We start from the raw sequence: 26,211 nt of genomic DNA, 5'->3' as shown, positions 1-26,211 counted from the left end.
GAAGAAACTGCCATTGTATATTCAGATTCATGTTCAAAACTAGACTCATCTTTCTTCAGAAGCTGGTGTTTTTCATGTACTTTTTATTCTGTTCAGGAGCCCAACCAGCCAAGCCTTAAAATAACAAGCAAGCCTTTCCTTTTGGCCAACAATTGCTCCCTTGTCCTGTGGTTTCTTCCCCTACTTCATCATGCAGACTTTCTCCTCAGCAATGCTACTTCTGAGTCTTACCTGGTCACTTGTGCCTCTACTCATGCTTCCTTCTTTTGCTCAGCCATCTGATCTTCCTAAAACTGGTATTCCCTTGCTTAGAATGATCCATGCCTTCACCCTTTCTTTCAAATAGTTTAAATTCTTTTATAGCACATAAGGCAGTTGTGGATTTATTCTTCATATAATTACCTTTAAATATAGAAAGACATATCTGAAAGAAATTAAAATTCTCTCGTGTTAACACCAACAAGAGAAGATCATGTCAGCAACTAGATGTATTTTTTCTTCAGAAATGTCTTGCCACCTGTAAGTTTGGGTAAACATGTACCCCTTAATCTTGGGGAAAATCTTCCTTCTTTAACAGTAACGTAACTTGGTGAACACTAAAATCATCTACATGTGTTCACAGCAAATTTTAACCAAGCAAACACAAAAGAGGCTTGAAGATGAAGCTACTTTGACTCTGGACTTTTAGATCAGAACTCCTGAGGAGTTCAGCTTCATAGCTCCATCTTGAGAACTTGGACGTGTGACCCACTTGACTGTGTGGGGCCTGGTATTTTTGCCAAATATTTATTATTATATATCCTCATATCAAAGACACAGCCTTATATCTTTGATGTTTTCTCCTGATAGATATTAGTGTGATACAGTTAAGAGAAGGAGCGGATTTGAGTTTACAGAAAGGAAATAAGTGTTTTCAATTTCTTTTAGCACTTAAAGCTTAGCAGGACATGGAGTGTGATCCTGGTATGTAAGACAGTTAATATATTCATCCTGAAGACAATCTAGCAGTTGTTTTATAAATGAGATCACTTCTAGATCATCACACAAACATTATATTCTCTAATTCTAGCCTTAATCCCTTTGAACAGCTTCTCTAAGCCTTTATTTCCTCATAGCACAGAAGAAAGAGTTGATCTCTTGTGCAAAACAACATAAGAAAAGGTTAAGGATCAGCCTCCATTGGATGCTCTTGGATTTAGCCAATGTGACCATGCCAAGGTTTTAGTACTTAACTGTGGTTAGGAGCAGAGTCTCACAGTCTGAGGTCCTGGCAATGGCAGGGGTTTCCTACCCGGAAAGAAGACACAACTCTTTGAGAATGAAGCTTTCACATGAGGTGAGAATGTGTTTTCAGCTCACACATAGCATAGAAATTATGAGATTCTGGATTTTATGGGGAGTAGTAAACAGCTCAGTGATCTAAAGATAATAGCTTTCCCTTGGAGACATGAAGAGAGAACAGCCCATAGAGAAAGCAGAATTCCTAAGATATTAAATCCCAAAAGGTTGGAAGGGAGATTGATTCAGAAACACACTTCCTATCGATGTAAACTGAGAACTTACATAAGCAGAAAAATGTCTTCATTTATGAAATCAAAATAGCCCTATACAAAGTGGGCAACTTTATTAGTGTTTAAATTGTTCTTAAGTACAAAATTTCAGGGGATTTTAAATTCTGTGGTTATGTTGTTATGCTTAAAAAATAAACTGTTAAAAGAGAAAGTATTTATTCACCCCATATATATCTATTGAGTTCCTACTGTGTTTACAAAATATGGCAGGCATAAAATTGTCAATAAAACTGCCATGGTCCCTGTTCTCATGGAAACAATGGCCTAGTTGGGGCAAGGGGGTAAAACACTAAGTAAAGAATCTAACAAATCTACCTATAGACTGGGAGAAGTGCTTTGAAGCAAAAGCCCCCAGAAATATGAGAGCATATAATGGGGAGAATTAATTTAGTCTTGGTGTCAGAGAGGGATTTCCAGAAGAAACACCGGTTTGTGTCAAGGCCACGTGTTTGAGAAAGACTTAACTATGGTGTGGATTTGGTAATGGGAAGGAGGGGGAGGCAAAGGAGCCCAAGAACTTTAAGATGCTGAAGCGAGGGGATCACGCGAAATTCAAGTAATAAAAGAGGATAAATGTGGCTGGAGCACTAAGAAGTGACAGAAATGAGATATGGTGTGAAACAGAGTTGTTGAGCTGACAGAGGCCAGAGACTTGTAAGCAAATTTATGCAGGGTTATAAGGGACCACTGAAAGCTTTTAAGGAGAATTAGGACCTCGCAGCAATGTGGACACCAGATTAAGTGTGGCAAGGGTAAATATAAGTAAATCAGTTGAGTAACAGTAATCCCAAAGGAGAGATGACTTTATCTTGCACTAGGATAGGGGCAGTGAAGATAGAGAAAAGTGAATAGATTTAGAAGGTATGTTGAAGATAAAATTGATCACTTTTATGACCAAAGAACAATTTTTTTTATTTTTTTTAACTTTTTTCTTTAAAAAATTTTTTCTCTATTTTTTTCCTTGAGTATAGTTGATAGAAATGTTACATTAGGCTCAAGTGTACAACATAATGATTCAACAAGTTTATACATTGTATTATGCTCACCAGAGTGTAGCTACCATCTGTCACCATACAGGGCTATTACTACACCTCTGACTATATTCCCTATGCTGTATATTTCATCCCCATAACTTATTCATTCTGTAACTGAAAGGTGTACCTACCTTCACTTTCACTGTTACTCCCCCCCCCCCCACCGTGCTGCTGGCAACCATTAGTTTGTTCTCTGTATTTATAGGTTTGAATCTCTTTTTTATTTGTTTATTCATGTGTTTTGTTTTTTAATGTTAAAAAATATTTAAAATATTTAAAAACATTTTTTAATGTTCATTTAATCTGAGAGAGAGAGAGAGAGAGAGAGAGAGAGACAGACAGACAGAAGATCCTAAGCAGGCTCATGCTAACAGCAGAGTCAATGTGGGGTTCGAAACCACGGACCATGAAATCATGACCTGAGGCAAAGTTGGACCTTTAGCCAACTCAACCACCCAAGTGCCCCTGTTTTGTTTTTAGATTCCACATATGTGAAATCATATAATATTTGTTTTTTCTTTGTCTAACTTATTTCACTTTCACATGTTGTAGCAAATGGCAAGATCGCATTCTTTTTTGTGTCTAATATTGCATTACATATATATTTTTATTATAATATTATTCATTATATATATATATGTGTGTGTATATATATATATATATATATATTTACTTCTTTATTTGTAATCGATGGACACAGGTTGCTTCCATATCTTGGCTATTATAAATAATGCTTCAATAAACATAGGGATATGTATATCTTTTAGAACTAGAATTTTCATTTTCTTCATATAAATACCCAATAGCAGAATTATTGGATCATACAGTATTTCCATTTTTAATTCTCTTCATAAATTTCCAGTAGCAGAATTATTGGACCATATGGTATTCCTATTTTTAATTATTTAAGAAAGATCCATACTCTTTTCCGCAGTGGCTATACCAGTTTGCATTCCCAAAAACAGTGCACATTTTTTTCCACATTCTCATCACCACTTATTATTTCTTGCCTTTTAGAGTCTAACCATTATAATAGCAATATCTCATAGCGGTTTTAAATTTCCTTCCCTGTTGGTTAGTGATGTTATGATCTTTTCATGTATTTGTTGACCCACTCTATGTCATCTTTGGAAACATGTCTATTCAAGTCCTCTGTTCATGTTTAAATTGGGTTATTTGGGGGATTTTGGTGTTCAGTTGTGTAAGTTCTTTACATATTTTGGATATTAACCCCTTATTGGATATATCACTTGGCAAATATCTTCTCCCATTCAGTAGGTTGTCTTTTTGTTCTGTTGATGGCTTCCTTCACTATGCAGAAGGTTTTTAGTTTGGTTTAGTATAGTTTCTTTTTGCTCTTGTTTCCCTTGACTTAGAAGACAGATGAAGAAAACTGTTGCTGTGGCTGATGGCAAAGGAATGACTACTTATGTTCTCTTCTAAGGGCTTTATGGTTTCAAGGTCTCGTAATTAGATGACCAAAGAACAATTCTTTTTTTTTTAATGTTTATTTTTGAGAGAGACCGTGAGTGGGGGAAGGGCAGAGAGAGAAGGAGACACAGAATCCGAAGCAGGGTCCAGGCTCTGAGCTGTCAGCACAGAGCCTGACATGGGGCTCAAATTCACAAACTGCGAGATCATGACTTGAGCCAAAGTCAGATGCTTAACCGACTGAGCCACCCAGGCACCGCAACCAAAGAACAATTCTAGTGTTTGATATATGCAGTGGGATGGCACCTGATGTTATTCACATTCTTAAGGAAGATTGGAGAAAGACCAGGTTACAGGAGAAGAGAATAAATTCAGATTAGGTCACGACAAGCATATGATACATTTGAAACATGCATGTAAAGATTGCTTATCAACACATAGAAAAGTAGTTGAGAGCAAAATAGCAATTTTTTAAACTATTTTACATCCCCACCAGCAGTGTCTGAGGGTTCCAATTTTTCTACATTCTTGCTAACCTGATTGTTACTGTTTTTTTTTAGAATAATTATTCTCTTGGATGTGAACAGTATCTCATTATAATTTTGTTTTACATTTCTTTAATGACTAATAACGAGCACCTCTTCATGTTGCTTACTGACTTATTTCTATCTTCTCTGGAGAAAGATCTATTCATACCCTTTGCTTGGTTTTTAACTGGTTTATCTTTTTATGACTGAGTTTTAAGAGTTCTTAATATATTTCATATACAGGTCCTGAAATAGCATTTTGAGGGAAAAAATTGGAGGGACCAATATATTAACTGACAATTGTTGTAATATAGAATATATTCTCCTGGATTATTTGTTGACATATAATTTTCATAGTAATCTCTAACAATCACATGTGTTTTGTATGGTATCAGTTGTAATGTCTCCTCTTTCATTTCTGGCCTTATTTGATACCTCTTTCTTTTTTGCTTAGTAAGTTCAGCTAAAGGTTTGCCAATTTGTTTGTCTTTTCAAAAACCTAGGCCTCACTTTCATTGATATTTGCGATTGTTTTTGTGGTCTCCATTTTATTTAGCTCTACCTTTTGTGATTTCTTTCCTTCTCCTTGTTTTGGTCTTCATTTGTTCTTTTTCTAGTTCCTTGTGGAATAAAGTTGCTTTTGAGATCTTTCTTTTTTCTTAATATATGCATTTAGTGTTAGAAACTTTCCATCTAACCAATTTAACAATAAATTTCATATTTAAAAAAATAAAAATAAATTAAAAAAAAGAAAGTTTCCATCTAGAAATTGCTTTGGCAGCACCCCCTAGTGTTTGTGTCTTATGTTTTCCATTTTCAAATGAAAAGGAAGAGTCTTTTGAATCTTTTCAATATTAATGCCTTTTTCACTCTTTTAATTTTATTCTACTGCTTGGACCTCTAGTACAATGTTGGATAGAAGTGGGAATGGTTGACATCTTTGTCTTGCTATTATCCTCAGGGAGACATATTTTCATATTTCATCATTAATTGGGATATTAGCTGTAGGTTTTTTGTGCATGCCTTTTATCAAATTAAAATTTCCTTCTAAATTTAGATTTTGCTGTGTTTTAATCATGAATGGATATTTAATTAAAACAAATTTTTTCTTACTCTGTTGTAGTAATCTTATGATTTTTTTCCTATTTAAATCTATTTCGTCATATTTAAGTTGATTACTTGTGTGTGTTCTCAGCCAACCTGCTTTGAGTTCCTGGAATAAATCCCACTTGGTCATATTGTATTACCATACAACATCCAACACTCACATTCACACATGTACGCACATGCTCATAGAAATTTTAGGTAACTGATTTCTTTCTTTCTTTTTTTTAATGTTTTATCTTTTATTGAGAGAGAGATTATAAGCAGGGAGGGGCAGAGAGATAAAGGGGCAGAGAATCCAAAAGGGCTCCATGCTGACAGTAGCAAGTCCAATGTGGGACTTGAACTCATGAACTGCGAGATCATGACCTGAGGCGAAGTCTGACACTCAACCAACTGAGCCACCCATGTGTCCCATGATTCATTTTCTTAATAGATGTATGACTACTATAACCTTATATTTCTTCTTAGATCACTTGAAGTGTTTTTAATACATGTCTGTCTCATCAACATTTTCAAATCTATTGGGATAACGTTGCTCTTGACACCTTCTTTTTGTTTATTTTGATAAATGTTTTATAGTTGCTTGAGAAATAAAACTATACTTGAAGCTGCTGGATGTTGTTTACTTAACAGGGCAATTGGCTTAATTTGCTTATGTTCAGATATTCTATACTATTTAGATTTTTCTAATTCTCTACGTTTCAGTTGCTGCAACTATGATTTCACTGTGGATTTGTCAATTTCCCCTTCTAGTATTATCCATCTCTTTGTCTGTATATATTGTTATGTATCTATAATGATATTAAGCATATACAAAGTTAGGTATATTTCCTGTTGGATTGCTACTGTAATCACGGTGTTACGGAACCAGGCTGGAACGCTGGCAGAAAAACCAAGCGGCACTCGGAGATCTTGGTGGATTGAAGATTTATTTACACCGGTGGGCTCAGAGGAGACCGTTTCTCCAAATATCTGAGTGCCCAATGCAAGCGGGAAGGGTAATTTATAGTTGTCAGCCTCCATATTCGTGGGGGGCGGTTCGTTTGCCCTGGAAAACAGGGCGAAAAGAACCCAGAAGAGGGGACTCCAAGCTAGAGACCAGAGCATGTTTTAGTCCGTCAGCTATCTTATGGTGTAAAACTTTATTTATTTTCCCAACAACGGAATGTTGCATTTTATCACTCCTAACATTTATTGTGTTAAAATCTACTTTGTGTGGTCTAGCCACACAAGCTTTTTCTCATTTTATATATGTGTGTGGATGTTTAATGTCTTCTAACAATACTAAGTTTTTAAGGATATTGTCTTAATTTTCATTTCACTTCCTTTCATTGACTTGCTTTGTCAACTCATACTAATGTAATACTGCCATAATTTTTGTCAAGTTTTCCATGTTCCTATTGTCTTTTGCATCATGTTCCATCTGTTCTTTTCTTTGTTCCTCTTGCCATTTTTGGACCAATAAAATAGGTGTTATTACTGCCATTATTGTATTTTTCTTCAGTGTTAGTTTTGTTATGCATTCCAATATTTTGTTCTGAGCTTCTATCAGGTAATCATTATTCTAAATTCTGAATAACATACTTACTTTAGTATTTCCTCTCAGCTTTAGTTTATATGAATAGGTATTTATGCTATCTTTTTTTTTGAAGGATTTTTCATTAGAATTCTGAGTTGTAAGTATTTTTTCAGCACTTCCAAAATATCATTTGTCTTTTGGCTTCCATTGTTTCTACTGAAAAGTTGCCCGGTAGTCTAAAGTCTACCTACAAAGGTAATGTGCAGAGATTATGACTCTGCAAACACACTCCACTGTGTATATTCAGAATAAAATATCCCCAGTTCCATAAGGGCCAGGGTGTGTGTACGTGTGCATGTGAGTAAAGATGCTCAGCATAGTGTTATTTGTGGTGACAGAGACTGAAAAAACTTAGATATACATAATCAGGGAATGATTAAGAAAATAGTGTTGGTTGCATGCTAGGAAAGTCTATAAAATAATCACAAGCAAGATTTGAAGCATAAATTTATTAAAAATACATTTTTAAAAATAATTGAGTTAAAAGTAAGCAATGTAATATTTTAGCACAATGAAACAGATGTAAGTTCCTAAAATAAACATTCAGTAAATGACCTCATAGTCACATGTTTAAGAATATATGTCAAACACATAGAGAATGTCACTGGATGATAGGCCTGAAGATTAGGAATGAAATAAGATCAAAGTAAAAACAAAAAGCAAAACAAGAAAAAGACCTAGAAATGACAGTGTGCCATTAAGAAAAACGGTACCAGGAAGTTTAGTTCACATTGAACTTGCACCAGAGTTTCCGTGAATCCATTAATGAATTAATAGTCTGGCATCCATTAGCCTACAACGGCATTTATGGCTATGTTTGCTGGAATGCCCAGGGAATGAGTGCTAAAAGAAGAGATTTGAACCCAGGGATATGCTAATATAAAGAAATCCAGAGGACAAGAGAAAACAAATGGAACTATATGAAGTGTTCTGTGAGAAGGAAGAACGACTTCGAATGTCTGATGTGTTGCAGCATTCAAGAAAAGGGAGGGTTTCTAGATGAAAGGACTAATCAGTTATATTCATATTGTTGAGAGTTAGGGCAAGATGGGCATGGAGAAGGACCTTTTGGCTTTAGGAACATGAAAATCATCTGTGAAATTGACAAAAGCAATTTCAGTGAAACGATGAGATGGAGGATATTCTAAAGAAAAAGCCAGAAGTGGTTAAGCATTACTTCAAGATGTGTATGTAAGTAGAGGTCATAAATATTGGTAACCTTTAAAGAAGATTTGCTATCAAGGTGGACAAAGAACTAAAGTATGAAAAGGGTGATTTTGTGATAAAAGTTTACTTGTTTTATGCCTTTATAAAATGAAAAATACTAGAGGTGAATTACAAACTAATGGAAATTAATGAGCATCAATTACCAGCATCAGAGGAAAGTAATTCTTGGAAGTTGGGCAGGAAAAATCGACTTTGCAGTCTTCTCTATGTGCTCTGTGACAATGCTATAAAACTATTATTATTTGTAGCTTCTTACTTCATGTTAATTTAGAAAGAACTTGAATATCACACAGAAAATATTAGAGCCATTCTCTTAGTTAATTATCAGCTCAAAATAAGAAAAATAACTGTTGTTCCCCAGAACTCTGTACTTCTAGAAATACATTTATTATATTATATTATATTATATTATATTATATTATATTTTATAACTGTCATTATTATTATATTTCATATTGTTCTATCATTCATAACTCCTTCCAAACTGTGCATTCATTGAAAACCATCTTGAAGAAAACAGACAACCCACTAGTTGGGAAGGAAGCAATTATGTGAATGTCTCATTCTAGGAGAGATCCAGTCAGATACTAGGTCACCAAGTTTTTCATAAGACCCCAGGATCTTACATTTCATGATACTAATGACCTCAGAGAACACTTTCCAGTTTCGTATTTTATAAGTGACTGAGAAAACAGAGCACTTTTGTGAATAATGAGAATGTATAATACATATTTCCCAAGGTTAAATCATAATGATCAAACTGGAAATTTCATTTACAAGTGAAAAACACAACAATTTGAGTCATCTAGACCCAGATCATTAGTTTCATGTGATTCAGTGTTCTGGATAATTGGCCTAGGTTCTCATTAGTATTTTTCTTTTTTGGAACCTATTAGTACCAAGACCTCAGCTACACAGAAAACCTGCCGGTAAAAAGCTCATATGGGGGTAATGTGGAATGAAAAATTACTTTGGTATTCTGCAGAAAATTTAACGGGAATAAATTGTCCATCATGCTTACCTGGAAATATTATATATCTATTCTGGGAAACTCTCCTGCCTAAACAACAGAGAGTAGCATTCTTTCCCTTTTCACCCAACCCAGACTAATATTCGTTTCATATGCTGTGGGATTTGAGGTTCTTAGAACCTGAAAGGATCCTGATGACACAGTCTCGTATCTGCTTGGTTTTCACCCCATAGACTACGGGATTCATCGTGGGAGGCAAAAGCAGATAGATATTGGCCACAATGATGTGGCAAGATGGAGGGATTGTGTGGCCCCCAAAGCGGTGGGAAAAGAAGGAGAAGAAGGCTGGACTGTAGGAGAAAACAATGGCACAGATGTGGGCAGTGCAGGTGCTGAAGGCCTTCTGCTGAGCATCTGCTGAAGAGAGGCTAACCACTGCCCGGAGGATCATGGTGTAGGAGATTGTGATGCACAAGATGTCAAAGCCCCCAATCAGGAGGGCAACCATCAGACCATAGATGACATTGACCTTGATATTTCCACAGGATAACTTGGCTACAGACATGTGGTCACAGTAGGTGTGAGGAATTATATTCCCTCTGCAGTAGGGCAGGCGCTTGGTAAGGAAAGTGAAGGGAATGATGAGGAACACCCCTCTCAGGAAAGTAGCAAGCCCAACCTTTGCAATGACAGGATTGGTGAGGATAGTTGAATAGCGCAGAGGGTAGCAGATGGCCACATAACGGTCCAGGGCCATAAGCATGAGCACCCCAGACTCCATCCCTGTGAAGGTGTGGACAAAGAACATTTGGACCAGACATCCATCGAAGCTGATTTCCTTGAAATGGAACCAGAATATGCTGAGGGCTTTAGGGATTGTACTAGAGCATATGAAAAGGTCAGTTAGGGAAAGCATGGCTAAAAAGTAATACATGGGCCTGTGCAGGGAGTCCTCTAAGTGGATGAGGTAGAGGAGCCCACAATTCCCTACCATTGCCACGGCATACATGGAGCAGAATGGGAAAGAAATCCACATGTGCATGTCCTCCAGTCCTGGGATCCCATTAAGAATGAATGAGGCTGGGGTCAGGTCTGTTTGGTTTAACATTAGCATCATCAACCTAGGATGATCATTAATCATCTTATAGAATTTGTGGGTCCTCCTAGATAGAGATAAGAGAAGAAAACATCTTGATCACAGTCACTGTCTTCATTTCTTTTGCCCTTCTCCCCCAAGACACATTTCAATGGCCAAACAACCAATTTTTCTGACTTCCGGGGAATATGAATATAAACATTATTTAAACCAAATAGATTATTTTATATCTGTGCATTTTTTAATTCATTCATCACCGTAGGCAACAAATACTCTTTATTGTGTAATAGCTGCCTAGTTCGTTAATAGACAAATGACATCCATTTATAAAGGACAAAGTTTGGTTATTATTTTTTCTGAAGCTATTTTTGTTTAAATATATTATTTAAATATTGATAACTATACATGTACTCCAGAAAAATAAACATGAAAAATCATTGGACTTGAAATAAATCATATTTTGAGAAAAAATATAGTAAAATATTTTGCATGTGGGCATTAGGAAGTTGGAGATGGGGCTAGAAACAGGGCCCAATCATGACACACTCTATCAATTTCTGAATAGGAGGATTCTTCTAAGGAAATAGCCTGAGGGTCACCCTGTTTCTCAGATATCATATTGAAAAGTACAGGTGCCAGAATTCTTTAAAAATTACTGAAATATATTTTAATTACTATTATTTGGAAAATACAAAAGGGACCTCTAAGAATAAAAGCAGAAGGTAAATGCATAAATCATTGTAAAAATACTAACTAAACAAAACATTCCCATTATGAAACAGAAGGCAAAGGATTCCTAAATAAATCAATAAAATGTTAATGTGACAAAAGACAGATAAAATATGTTGATTTGGACTATTAGGATAAATTATTTAAACTGCCCTATATAAGTGGACATAAATCTGTTAATTTTATAAAAATGTATATAGGCAGTACAGAAGGTCATATGATAAAGAAAACCAAACAACAAAGTAAAATAATGTACAATCATCAGAGAAATACATACAAAATTTGGAGTAGACCTATTAATTTCACATGAAGTAGTAATTAAAGCAAGAAAAATTGGGTCCAAATTTTTTTAGAAATTCTGAGTAGTTCTAATGATAGGATGACTTTAATGTTGACTAAATTAAAGCTGATTGTTTTAAGCATGACACTTCTACTCCATCTTTGATAAAATATCCATAACTTAAATCATGGGATGCACAGAAATCCTCTTATGCAACTTATTAGTATATAGTTGGTATTAATATGAAAACTTTCCAAATTAACACTTAAATCTGATGAAAGGGCCAGTTTTCAAATTAATGCCAATGATTTGGTTTTAAGGTAACATTTTTGCTTTGTTATTAATCTCCACTTAGACAAACAGTCAAAATATGATGGTCTTGATTACAGAGAGACTAGGATATCTAGGCCCTCTAGGACTAAAACTACAACCCCGAGTTTACCAGTGTTTTCAATGGATTTAGAAAATTGTTTGCAAATGGGTTTACAATATTCAAAGAACTGTTGTATATCATTTACCAAAATAAAAATTTAAATATATATAGCACAGATAAATATGTTACAATACTGGGAACATAACCCTTAGAGGGCATGTTTTAAAACAACTTCTGGCACTTTTGTACTATTATTCTCTTAAAAAAAATACATTTAGTCTGTAAAATTATAAACTCTTACTATTATGGTCATCTGTCTGCCTCAGTCTGTATCTCCTTGTGCCTCTAAATACCCACGTCTGCAGCTTCGTCTTTAATGTAAGCCAATCTTGACAATTCCAGACAATGCTTAATTCCAGGTCTTAATATTTCCCCTATAGCTTACTATAAAGTAAACTTCTGTATGTGTTTTTCCATAAAGATCACTTTAATCATTTAGGAATGGCTTTATTCTTACAGTAAATTTTAGGTTCTGTACAGGTTCAATTCATTTGCCAAATGCCCTGTTAGTGATATAAGTTTAAATGAAAGCAACCCAGTATCAATCACGAAGTTAATCTATTGCTTTAAAACAAATTTAAATTTGTTTCCAACAGTTTAATTCAATACCTCTTTCCAGAGAGAGGTACTGATATTTAGCTCTGGGTGTATAGCCAGTGTTTCTGGATGTTGCTACACCTCTCTCACCTTTCATAAAGTACTACTTTATCTACCACTTATTGTCAATCCTCATTTCCAGAATTTATAGGCAGTGATTTTTTTCTCCCTGTTTTGTGCTGATCTCAGCCTATGGATAACCAGTATTGTGGCTGAACTGGTCCTTGGGATTCTTATGATGACTGCAAGATACCTTCAGCAAAAACCATCAGAAAACTTTGAAAGACACAAGGTTTATTACTTACAAGTCCTAGAAATCATGGCACACCTGGGGCCACACAGAGACGTCAAGGCAGGGGTGGGAGAAGTGGTGGGCCTGGTGTTCTAACTTATATTGGAGTTGAGGGTGATGCCTAGGGTATCTCAGGCTCACTCTTTATCAGTGAATTTAAAACCTAAGAATGGGAATTTAAAGCACAGGGAAAGAGAAAGAAAATTTAAAAAGTGGTCCAAAAGGTCAGTTATCAGAATCAATCAAGATCTGTAAAACAAAGGAGGTGCGGGATTATCCAGTCAAGTGGCTGGTAGTACGTTTATCTGAGATAACATCTTGGAAGTGGGTGCCTCTTTGAAATGGATGCCTTGGCAATCAAAACTTAGCATTACAAAAAAGAAAAGCCAACTGTCAGGACTCACACTACATCCTCCATTAAAGCATTCTCAATTCTTAGCACATTACAATAGGTTTCTCCTGGTAAATAAAACTACAAAATATATATTGGCCTAAAATATATTTTGGCATAAGTAAGAATTTACGGAGTCTACCTCAAGTAAAATCAGACACTCGTAAGGAAAAAAATGAAGGCAGGTAAGCAGCAAGAGAAATTTGAACATAACTCTCATGACCTAGAATTGCTCTCCCTATATTTCCATTATTCCATGACCTGGCGGTGGTCCATTCTTGGCATGTATTCCTGTATGGTTAAAAGAGTTGTTTATATAGATGCGTGGGCATTATGAACACCTAAATGGATTTTTAAGCCAAAGGTGAGAAATAAATATTTCCATCAGCCCCCACATCATTGTCTTGCACCTCCTTCTGACTTGAACTTAGGTCAATAGAAAAAAAACATTTATATCTGTGGGGAGGAAAAAAGCATTTAGTATCAATCTTAAATCCTTTTTCCTCTTTACATCTATGTCTAAAATGAAAATCATCCTGTCACTAACCCTTAAATTTAATAGTTAAATACCTTAAGTTTTGAAAGGAAAAACAAGATAAAATATATATGGTTCGATTTTCCAGGAACTTGGTTGTCTAAACATCACAGTCTCTGGGCAAGTTTTTAACTCTGGATTTTCTTGATATGAAGACTATTGACCCAAGCCTGAAGAAAAATGAATGTTATATACCCAAGTACCTCAAGGGAACATTTCAAAATATCACAGACACACTGCTGGAACTGGAATCGAGCTAACCTCCAGGGGGCCCAAATGGTTTTAGTTATTGATAAATAACTAAACATGTATGTGTGTGTATGTGTGAATATATGTGCACATGTGTATGTCTATATCTGAACATGTGTGTATGCATGTAAATAGACAGCCGGATATAGATCAGAAATGAGATATTTTAGTAGAACCTAATGATTTCACTCCTGCAGGGATTTGGCTCCTTTCCCTATGAAGTTTTGCAAAGACCCCCAAGGGAATCAAGTTGAATATATTTAAATTATGTGATTTAAACTTTTTAAAATATAACTTTTTAAATTTTTTGAAAAAATTTTAAAATTCCATTTTGAAACATACTTGTCTCTCCATCGAAGTAACATTTACCAGCGTTTAGATTTTTTTTTAATGTTTTTAATGTTTACTTATTTTTGAGAGAGACCCAGAACACAAGCAGGGGAGGAGCAGAGAGAGAGAGACACAGAATCTGAAGCAGGCTCCAGGCTCTGAGCTGTCAGCACAGAGCCCCATCGGAGCTCTAACTCATGAACCATGGATCATGACCTGAGCCAAAGTCCGATGCTTAACTGACTGAGCCCCAAATTTTTAAATTTATTAATATGAGCCTATGCCCAGGTAGTGCTTTAATAAGAAATGGGAAATTACATCATTACACATATATTGCTATTTTTATAATTAAGAGTGTACAAGTAGCATATTAAATGTTCTTCCAAAGGAAGGTTTCTAAGACTGTAGTGTTTATTAAATAGATTAGTAGAATTTATTTATTTTTTTATCATTTGATATCCAGGGTTTTTTATTTAATAAAAGTGCTACAATATATATAATGTTCATGAATCATAAATCGTCTTATTATTTATCTGAAACAAATTTCTAGTAGTGTATGAGTTTTCATTCTATCATGCCAAGAGCAAGTTTATCTTCTGAATATCCATACTAATTTTATTGAAGAAATTGATATGTCAATGGCATGTGAATTTACAGTTGCTGAATAGCTAAAGATATTGACATTTGATTTTCAGTTTCTAACATTATTGTGCTCAGTTTTGAATTTTTAAAAAATTTTTAAAATGTTTTATTTATTTTTGAGAAAGAGAACACAACCAGGGGGAAGGGCAGAGATAGAAAGGGACAAAGTATCCATCCAAAGTGGGTTCTTCATTGACAGCAGTGAGCTCCATGCATGGCTCAAACTCATGAACCATGATATCATGACCTGAGCTGAAGTCAGATGTTCTGCAGACTGAGCCACCCAGCTGCCTCTCAGTTTTGAATTTTTTTAATTATTTCTTCCTTATGGACATTCCTTTTTGACCTAATATAATTTCTTTAACTACAAGAAGGAAAACATCATTGGCATAGAAGAAGAAGTAGGATTGTGTGATATCGCAGAGGTCACAGCACAGAGATTCTGGAGAAGAATATATGGTCAATAATACAACTTGTTGTAAGGAGGTCCATTAGAAAAGATTACCAGTGGCTTTGATGGCATATGCTTCACTGGAAACTTTAACTTGTGGTTGAAATCAGATTATAATGTAGGAAGGAATAGGAATCAAGAAAGCAGAAATAATTAGTTCCAAAAAAATATTTTCCAGACACTTGCATAAAAAAGGTCACTAAGGTCAAGGGAAATTTTGCTATTGGGTCACGTACCAAGAAATTTGAAGAGGTGGTGAAAACAAAAAAGAAGTGAGTGATAATCTGAGCTCCAAAGAGCATATTTTGAGAAGCTTGCTTGATCAGAAAAAGGAATTCGTAATAAATACATACAGTAATAAAGGAGGAAACAATGGCTATAGATGCCAAAAGTTCATGTGAGATTTGGGTTGGAGGTAGTTTACTTCTAAAGCTTCATTTTTTTCTTTATGGAAAAAAATCTTTCTTATAGGAACATAGAAACATCCTATGTTTCTTACGGGAACATAAAACACAGAGTACAGAATTGTCCCAGAGTTGGGGTATAGGTTTGTATGCAGGTACAATTGTAAATGAGCGCATGAAATTGAAAGTCAGCTGGTGTTTAGACTTGTATAAAGATCTTTAAAATCTGTTAAGTGTATCTCAATTTGAGGATTAGAATGATAGCATAATTAAAATGATTGCCACCCATGCATTGACAATCCTCCTATAGAACAATGTAATGATTTCCTTTCCTTTGAAAAACAGACAGTTTTCAGCATATTGTATTGAAGTCTAATATTTACAAACTATTTATCCCCACCTATGAGAAGTATCATTCATATTTTGAGGAAGGGAAGCTTTAGAAACCTGTTCCTTAGTATTTAGCTCTCAGGACTGATAATCTCCAAAGATTGGAGGGCCTATGAATTTCCAGCTGGGGTTTTGTGTCTCCTCTACCTAACATTGTGGGATGGCTTTCTTTTCCTTCTAAATAAATGAATGCGTTAATAGCTAAGACTTCATAATCTGATAGGTTTGTATATGTGACTGTCTTTTATAAGTTTAGAGATAGAAGTCAACAACCTCTGGGAGGCCCTTGTAAGACTATGTAAGAATATTTGGACATTGATTTTCAGGGAATAATACCCAGGTCAATTGGAATTAAGATGGCTTCCTAGAGGGTGAAGACAAGAATATATCTGTGGGATTAATATTCGGAGTTTAGGAATGAAGGGCTCCTCCTCACCTATCCTTTACTCTCATCCATAGAGGTCCTAGTGTTCTGTACCAGAGCATTCTAAGTGTCAGGCCCTGGCTCTTCTGCTTGCTAATATTGCAGGTATTGGTGAGTCCCTTTCCTCCTCTTGGTTTCAATTTCTAATGGAGAAAATATAAGATTCATGCAAAAGCATGTAAGTCCCTGGCAGGTCTAATTTCTTTAACTGTGGCTGTGTATCCTATTTTCTTATCCTTGCAGATGGTAACACACAACTATAACCTGAAGTATGAGGTTAGAAATCCCTGCCTGATGTATTAGGAGACGGCCAGAAGGTAAGGGAATTTCCTATGACTAGGCAGAGGTTCTTGTAACCTAAAGTGGAAGAACTTCCCCAGATTATACTTCCCTGGATGGCAGTTAGGAATGCTGAACCAACTGACCTCCTCTCTGATTTATTATTCTTTAAAATGGTATAAAAGTTACTGTGGAGGATATCAGTGCTGTATTAAAACCTCTTACCAGTCTCAAATATTGAAGGCTGTTTCATCTTGAAAATCTTTTCTTTTGGATGAAGTCCCTTCTATACTACTGGATCACTCGGGTACCTTGACCCCAATTCCCTGACCCCTTTGAAACACTCTGACAACCCTTTCCCGGATTTCTTTGGTCTTAACTCCATATACTATAGGGTTAAGAGCAGGTGGGAAGAGTAGATAGACATTGGCCAAAAGAATGTGAATATGGAGTGGAACATGGTGGCCAAAGCGATGGGTAAAGAAGGAGAAGAGGGCTGGTGTATAAGAGATTAGGATGACACAGACATGGGAACCACAAGTCCCCAGGGCCTTGGACCGAGCTTCGTGGGATGAGAGACGAAGGACAGCTCTTGCAATAAAGACATAGGAGAGACCAATGCAGAACAAGTCAACCCCAATGACCAAAAGTGCTGCTGTCAGCCCATACACATGGTTGGGCCTGGTGTCTCCACATGCTAGCTTCACAACAGCCATGTGTTCACAGTATGTATGTGGAATGACATGGCTTTGGCAGAAGCTCAAACGCCCAATGAGGAAGGGACATGGGAGCATGAGCATGGAGCCCCGCACCATAGCTACCACTCCAATGCGGGCAATGATGGTGTCAGTGAGAATAGTGGCATAGCGGAGTGGGTGACAAATGGCCACATAGCGATCAAAGGCCATGGCCAGCAGCACAGTGGACTCCATCATGCAGAAAGCATGAATGAAGAACATCTGTGCAAGGCAAGCAGAGGCTGAGATGTGTCCAGCTGCACACCAGAGGATGGCCAGTAGTTTGGGAACTGTGGAGAAGGAGGCAGCCAAGTCAATGGTTGAGAGCATGCACAGGAACAGGTACACAGGCTTGTGCAGGGCTGGCTCAGTGGCAACAACAACCAAGATGGTGATGTTGCCCACAACTGTGGCTGTGCTCAGGCAGCACACAGGGAGTGAGAGCCAGAGGTGGAACTGTTCCAGACCTGGAATGCCCAAGAGGAAGAAAACAGAAGGGTCCAGGTTAGTGTGATTAGGAGACTCCATGGTCTGGACAAAAGTTCTGGGCATCTTCTCTGGTCAGAAACCCCATGCAGTATCACATTGCCTGAAGAGACAACAGAGAGCAGAGATATAAATGAGTTTTGAGTGACACCAACTATATAATGCTAGGCAAGCATCATCATCTGTAAATGGGGATAAGAGTAATAGCCCCTAGAGTTCTTAAAAGAATTGTATTGGTTAATATTTGTACAGAACTTTGAATAGTATTTGATACATAATACTTGTTAAATTAAATAAATGAATATGGAAAAAGGCTTCAAACAAGCATTTAAATAAATCAGAATTATCTTCTCATTAAAGACTATTGTCAGGGATGCCTGGATGGTTCAGTCAGTTAAGTGTCTGACTCTAGACATGGGTTCAAGCCCCACATCGAGTTCCATGATGACAGTGTGGAGCCTACTTGGGATTCTCTGATTCTCTCTCTCTCTCTCTCTCTCTCTCTCTCTCTCTCTCTCTCCCTCTGCCCTTCCCACACACACTCTCTCTAAATAAATAAATAAATAAATAAACCTAAAAAATACTATTGTTGACAAAAGGTATGGACGTCATTCATTTTTCTCAGCAATATAACACACACACACACATACACACATACACACACTCACTCACACTCTTTTCTGAAATATGCAAAAAGATATGGTGGGACTATCAGTCCAGAACACAAACTGCCAACACAGTTAACTGGATAAAGTTGGGTATGTTTATTGTTTAACTTAGAAGGGATTCTGGTTTGGGACTTATGGTAATTATTTCTTGGTAATTATATCTTGGTAATTATTTCTAATCTTAATATTATCATAGTTGTTTCTACTCTTTTCATTAACCAACAGAGAGTTTCACATACTCCTGATCAACCTACATTTGTAATTCTGTAAGATGCTCCATCCACCCTCTTATGTCTAGTTTCCATTTCCCAAGATGTTCAAGCTAACCCTTTTTGGACTTCATCCTATTTCTGAAAGAAAAACTTCCAACCTTTTACAGTCCATTCCACTCTTGGGTTAATCCTTCATTCACATTCTACCTGTGGTTCTTGTTGATTTCAAAGAAAGGATGCAGCCAAATCCTCAATTTCACTCTTCCACAATGTCAAGAAGTGATTTTGTAAGACTACTTTGACTCATGCCTGATGATGACTTATCCCTTGTTGGGAAAAAATCCTATACTACTTTCCTTTTTCCCACCTTTCCCACACCTCCCCTCCCTAAGAGTACATAGCCTACAGTGGGGAGTACTTAAGCTCAAAAGAACTATTCAGAACATGTGAAATCATGATGGGATCAAAACAAAAGTCTTGTCATTAAGATAAAAGCTGGGAAATGCTTTTCACTGGAAGCTTTCAAAATGGGAATAAGAACTTTACTGGCCAGAAATTTGTTCTATGTATTCAACTACAAATATTTAATGTGAACCTCTTCTTTAACTAGACCTATGCTATACACTGGATAATCAGTTACTGTAATAACCAGTATAAAAAAAGCCACTGATTCTAGGAAATTTATGGAGTTAGAAAATAGTATCAAAGAGGAATCAACTCTTTGTTACAACTCTTTCTTGCTCCTGGTGTGTGTCTGTCAGGTGAGAATAGAAAAAACTCTCCCATTCCTTAATGGACCAAATACTTCTCCATCTTCTGCACAGACTATCCTTCACTACCATTTAGGTGTGTTTAAGAGGACCCTCCCCCACAAAAAAAATTTAAAAATCACCAGATAGCCCAAACATGTTGGTAAACAAAATCAACTATTTGTTTTCTGAAATAAGGACTAACAGAAGGAGAGGAAGCTGGTGACAAATGCCATGCTAATCACAGATCAGGGCCAATAAACCACATGACCTCTACAGAAGAAAGATAAATGTGGCTTGTACCAGCAGGTGGATACAAAGAGTCTTATTGGTCACAAAGCTCTGTGAGCTTCTGCTTAGGAGGACAGAGACAGCAAAGATCTAATTTTCTAATCAATTTGACCGAGGGTCTTATCTTCCCTAAGGGAAAATACATCAAGGTGAAAGTTTGGACTTGTGTAAAAATATGACTATTATTGATGTTGATTTGAGATCTCCACCTAATATTCAGGCAAGACTGCAGTCTGATCTCATGCTTGTCTTGACATATTCTTTGAAGAGGTAGGATATTTTAGAAGTGTAGGACCTTGGAGTTTTTAAAGCAGAAAAATGTGGTGGTAGAAAAAAATTGTGGACATTGGAATTCATGAAACTTCTTTGTATTTACCTCTTACTTCCAGTGCTTCCTTGGACAAGTCAATTTTCCTCTAAGATCCTATCGTTTTCTCATCTGTTTTTTTATAATGACAGTTTTAAGATTATTTAAAAATGTATAAAGTACCTAGTACAGTTTTTAGCCCATAGAAGGTATCATTAAACATCATTTACTATTATCATTGCCTTTGTTTTAATACAAAAGTGATCTCATCTCCAATACAGAATTCTCACACAGTTTCCTAAACCATCTGAAATCTAGTGTTAGCTTGAACATTTATGTAATAAGAACTGTTCAATTGTAGAACAAGCTAGCTGATAAAATAAATGTTTTTTACAATTTTTATCTGTATGCTTTCTGGGGTCACATGGCTATCATTGGGGGACTGGAAAATAGCTCCCCTGGGTGCTCTCAGCTAGACTGGATGTACCCAGCGCTGGTTTTTATGACAAAGATTTGCTTGAGGAGCTAAAGTGGATCTCTGCTCAGTTAACTGTCTCAATAAAAATAATGAAGCTGGAGTCAAATGCAGAAGCAACAAAACCTTGCTCACTACACTACCCAACCACTTAGTTTATGCCAGACATTCCTACAGTTTCAATTGTCTCACAAATTCACTCACCCATAGCCAGGAGGCTTAACTTGATGATTCTTCAATGAGCTTCCTTCCTGTGTTTTAGGTCTCAGACCCTATGCTTTGTGACTTTTCTCTTGTGAAAGCTGGACAGGACACAGATTGCCACATTTCACTTGACTAGATTGGCTCCTAGGTGATTGATGTATGTGAACATCACTTACAGTTCTTGTGGTTTCTTTCAAAGGATCCTGACTTTACACATACCAGCCCCTCCATAGGACAGTGCACTCTTAGCAACTCACCCATGTTCATCACTGCCCCATCCATTTCATAGGAATGAGTCTGTAGACTCACAGCATCTCTTGTATAAAATAGTTTATGATGTTGATAACTATGTATGATCATTCTCACATGTCAGTGTGAACCTGTCCCTCTGACTCAATCTCTAATCCAATTCCTATTGTGACATTAAAGCCAATGCCCTTAGTAAGATAAAAGTCCCAACATCACGATTCAGGGGGAAGACTAGAAATGGAGAAGACTGTCCATGCCTGAAACCACACCACAGACAAAAGGCTGTCCCTGTGTCTGCACAAGAGCATGGCTAAGTGTGGGCTACTTCTGCCCATTGTGAAAAAGCTCAAGGCCATGAAAAAGCTCAAGGTAATTGTTTTAGAACCCTAGACCATGAACACGTTTAAGGTAATCATTAAGGTCCAGCTAATTCCCCTGCCCAATTTCTTGCTGTTGATACAGTGTCTATCTATTTCACACACATTTCCCTCATATGCTTAGTGGGTAATTATTTCCTGTTAGTAATTTCAGGAATATCACAGTAAATGTCTTGAACTTTCTTCACAATGCCTCTCATTTCCCTGGTCTGGCTAACATATCACTTGCTTCTTCCTTCGCTGGCAGCTCCCCCACTCTGTTCCTTGTTCCAGCTATTTGGCCTAATGCCAAACTAAAACTTCTGTTGTAGGAATCCCATTAACTGAATCTCTAAATCAGACCACACAAGGATGTTATTCAACAAAATCCCCTTTCCCAGTCTCTAAATATTCTCCCTGCTTTGAAGCAAACTTCTCATCACCAGTTGTATAGATAAACTTCTCTTAAGGGCTAAGAAATGTCTTTTCTAGACTCTTTCCTTAGCCCAGACTCACATGACTCCAGGAGAGCTGAAATGAGAAGGTATTTGGAAGGTGGTTTGGAAGCATCCTCAGAAGATTTAAAGAACATTACTTGTCTCCCACCCTCAACTATCTGAATGCTGGGCTGAGAGGCTGTTATAATGATGAAACCTATCTTAAAGCACCCCCAGAGATTTCAGTAGCTTGCACTGGGTTTATGCCTGGAACCATCTAGGGAATTTCTATGTTCCCTAGGAAATTGAGTATCTAAGCTTTTGTCTTTTGGTTGACCAGATGAGAATATGGAAGTGAAGGCAGAGGCTTTTGTTAAAGAGGCAAGGAAGGAGTATTTGTAGTCTACTCTCTTGGGATTCTTTCTCTATTTTTGTTTTGTTTTGGTTTTAATTCAACACATATTAGTGTTGGCACTATATACCTAAGGGCACCTAACATTTTAGAGGCACTGAGGCTACAGGGACTGTGGGTATCTGATCTGGATCCCTCTCTGTTGCCAATGTGGACCCATTCCCCAAGGATCACAGGACATGCTTTTTTTCCTGTTCCCCTCAGTGATTATCCCTGGCCCTTTCTCTATGTTTACTCCTTCCTGGGACTCCACTATCAGAAAAAGTTTACTGTGTATGTCGCAGACTAGCCATTGTCACACAGCTGCAAAGTGACTGGCTTTGTGAGATGTCTTGTCATATATATATATATATATATATATATATATATATATATCTCGTGCAAGATGTAGCAAGCTGGTAATGGAACTCAGTAGGAAATTACACTCATATGTAGAAGATGTGAAGGCAGTTTCTTACCATATGAAGCGATTTTATTGAGAAGATTTATACATGAAACATTCCCAAACCTCTGTCTCCTGGTGTCCTTTGCTGAGAATCTACGTTCATTGTGTTTATCTCAGTAAACTGTGTTGTCAAAGAGCTTCTTTGCATCAAATCCACAATCCAGTTTTCTCTGTGTCTAATTCATTCTTGGCCAGGACTTCCATACACAGTGAATTTATCTGGTATAGCCTCACCACTCATATACTTTACTCCATCGTGCCTCACAAACTTCTTTTAGATCATAAACAAGTGTCTTAAACTCCTCTATCCAGAAAACCAGCCCAGCCATCATTTAAGACTCCAAATTATGGAGGGAGACTTCCAAAAATTGTCTTTGCAAAATTAAGGTCTCTGTCCACAATTTACTGCAGGACTTGGCCTCTTCTTCATCTTTCCAAATACTCTCCTGGTTATTTTCTCCTCTAACCACACCATATTTAAATGGATCTATCTTTCCTATGGGCAGTTCCCACAACTGGACCAGATTTAAATTCTGGCCAGCTGCATACTATTGATCCTACCTCCTAAGACTCTCTAAGCCAGAAGCATTTGAACTTTAGTGTGCTTCAAAATTACCTGTAGCTCTTATTAAAATACAAGTTGCTAGCCCACATTCCCCAGAATTTCTGATTCAGTTAATTTGGAGCAGAGCCCTCAAATTTGCCTTTCCAATGGCTTCCCAATAAATGCTGATACAGCTGGCTAAGAGATCCCATTTTAAGAACCACTGATCTAAGAAAAAGAATATTTACATTTTTTAAAAAAATCTCAGTTGGGTTTTTCTCCCCAAGTTGCTATGTGGTCTGTACTCCTGATGAGTTCCATCAGACAATATAGCTACCACAAACATCTTTAAATAAATCACCTTAAAAACCTAAAGCAGAGCAGGCTTGCAGCAACTTTCCTTTTACAGAAACCTTTCCTGAAACATCTTATTTGTCTACAACTAAAAGTGCCTCCAAGAGGCCTTCAATTCATTACACTCCTATTAGTAAAAGGAAAATAAAAATAAAGGAAGAAATAAACATTCATAATGTCTTTATCATTCCCTCAAACAAGTCAGCAAGTTCTGAGGAAAGTCCTGGGTGGTGCATTCTGTAGAGGCTATGATAGATCTGTGGTATATCAACTTGGGTAGGCTAAACTACATTCCCCAGATTTCCCATTCTGACATGTTTCTAGATGGAGTGGGCCACTAGACCTAGTCTCTAGTGAGCATAAGAAGATGGAAGGGAAGCAGCAGCCATGGTGTATACATGCATGTCCTAACTATTCAAACACTCATACAAGTGCTACTGCAATGGAATTTCATAGATGTAGTGACACACCCCAATAAGTTGACTTTAAGTTAGGGGAAATTATCCTGAGTGGGCTTTTCTTAACCACTTGGAAGGTCTTAAGGGGGCTTAGGCCTTTCTACAAGGAAGAGAGATTTGTACCATGGAAAATAGTTTCAGTCCATGCCTGACCATCTGCTTTATGGATTTCAAACCTGCTGGGCCAGGCCAAGCACTGAATAAGCCATTCTCCTGAAATGAACTATATCTGTATCTGTATCTATCTATATCTATATCTATATCTATATCTATATCTATATCTATATATCTATATTTATAATCTTACTAGTGATTTTTTCCTGGTTGAAACTTGGCTGATACAGAAACCAATGTTTATTTCATTGTATTATTGATGTATGTCTTCCAGGAAGGTAGGGTGTTTGGGAAAAGGAAAAGGACAAATTAAATATGTGATTAAAAAGAACATCACACCATGATCTTGGATGAAAGACTTGATACCCTAAAGATGTTTAATCTCTTCAAATAAATCTATAAATTAGATGTAAGCCCAGTTAAAATTCCAAAAGAAATTCTGTAGAACTTGTCAAACGTTGACATTTATATTGAAAAATAAAAATGTAATAGCCAAGTTTACAGTAGCAATCTGAGGACACTTGTCCTGCTAGATATTAAGAATTATTAAATAACTACTATAAAATAACGAAAAGCCCAGAAACAGACCCACACATTTGTTTAACATTTATTCCATTAATAATCAGAAAGGATAAGATGTACTAATCAGTAGTTGGAGTTGGCTATTAATACATTTTAAAACATAATGAATATGACCATTTCATGACCCATAGACAACAAAAATTCTAGATGGATTAAATTCTTAAAATATTACAGGCTTATATTTTGATGACCCTGGGCATCAAGAACAGTAAGACAAAAATATATATATCATAAATGACACTGCAGGAGAGGAAGAAATTCCTTTGTCTTTCAAGATTGTGCTAGCTGAACTAAGACTCAAATCAACATGAGACAGGTTAATAGGAGAAATCAAATTTCATTTTGTGTGTATGGGAAATAGACATGAAATACCAAAGACAGTCAGGAAAAATGAGGTATATGTGTCATCCTGAACTAGAAGAGGATAGTGGTCTGGGACTTAAAAGGCAAAAGAATGCAACAGGAAGATGGAAAGAGTAAATATTTGATAAACAAAGGTTTGCTAGACCATTCACAAACAGCAGGACATAGAGAAGACTTTGATCAAACAGGCCTGGCTAGATTCCTCCCCATCTACTACACCTAGTTCATATTATTATTTGATTATAATCTACGGTGATAACTCTCCCTGGAGCAGGTCCTCTACCTAAATTCTTTTAAGCAGTTGTGGGGGGAGGTCAAAGTTTCTTCTTGAGTTTTCCAGGCTTTCATCATTTTCATTTCAACATAATCTGCATGCTGAAGTGATACATCTTGGGGGCAGACAGCCTTGGCTCCTACTAAGCAATTGAGACCCTTCTTTTCATAATTTATGTTAGCACAATATGGAATAATAGAATTCAATAGGTTAGGAGAAAACTACTGAAACAGATAAAAGTGACAATATATTTATAAACTTAAAATAAAAATAACTCTAGGGAAGCCTGAGTGTCTCAGTTGATTGAGCACCTGACTCTTGATTTCAGCTCAGGTTGTGGTCTCATGGTTGTGAGATTGGGCCCTGTGTCAGGCTCTATGCTGACAGCAAGGAGCCTGCTTGAGATTCTCTCTCTCCCTCTCTTCCTGCCCCTCCCCGGCTCACTCTTTTAAAAAATTTTTTTATGTTTATTCATTTTTGAAAGACAGAGAGAGATAGAGCACAAGCAGAGGTGGGGTGGAGAGAG

At 36.7% G+C, this 26,211-nt stretch overlaps 2 protein-coding genes across 2 annotated transcripts; both read right to left on the bottom strand.

Annotated features, from left to right (window-relative positions):
* Positions 1-9,594: 9,594 nt before the first annotated feature.
* Positions 9,595-10,563, bottom strand: LOC102971049 (olfactory receptor 52N4). The gene has a single exon (XM_007092199.1). It carries the CDS (start codon positions 10,561-10,563, stop codon positions 9,595-9,597), a length of 969 nt encoding a protein of 322 aa, XP_007092261.1.
* A 6,704-nt stretch (positions 10,564-17,267) lies between these two features.
* Positions 17,268-18,257, bottom strand: LOC102956597 (putative olfactory receptor 52P1). The gene has a single exon (XM_007092233.2). It carries the CDS (start codon positions 18,255-18,257, stop codon positions 17,268-17,270), a length of 990 nt encoding a protein of 329 aa, XP_007092295.2.
* Positions 18,258-26,211: the final 7,954 nt, after the last annotated feature.

Source organism: Panthera tigris, chromosome D1, assembly GCF_018350195.1.
Source record: "Panthera tigris isolate Pti1 chromosome D1, P.tigris_Pti1_mat1.1, whole genome shotgun sequence".
In the NCBI taxonomy this organism is placed as follows: Eukaryota; Metazoa; Chordata; class Mammalia; order Carnivora; family Felidae; genus Panthera; species Panthera tigris.
This window is presented reverse-complemented; position numbering and strand designations above follow the sequence as displayed.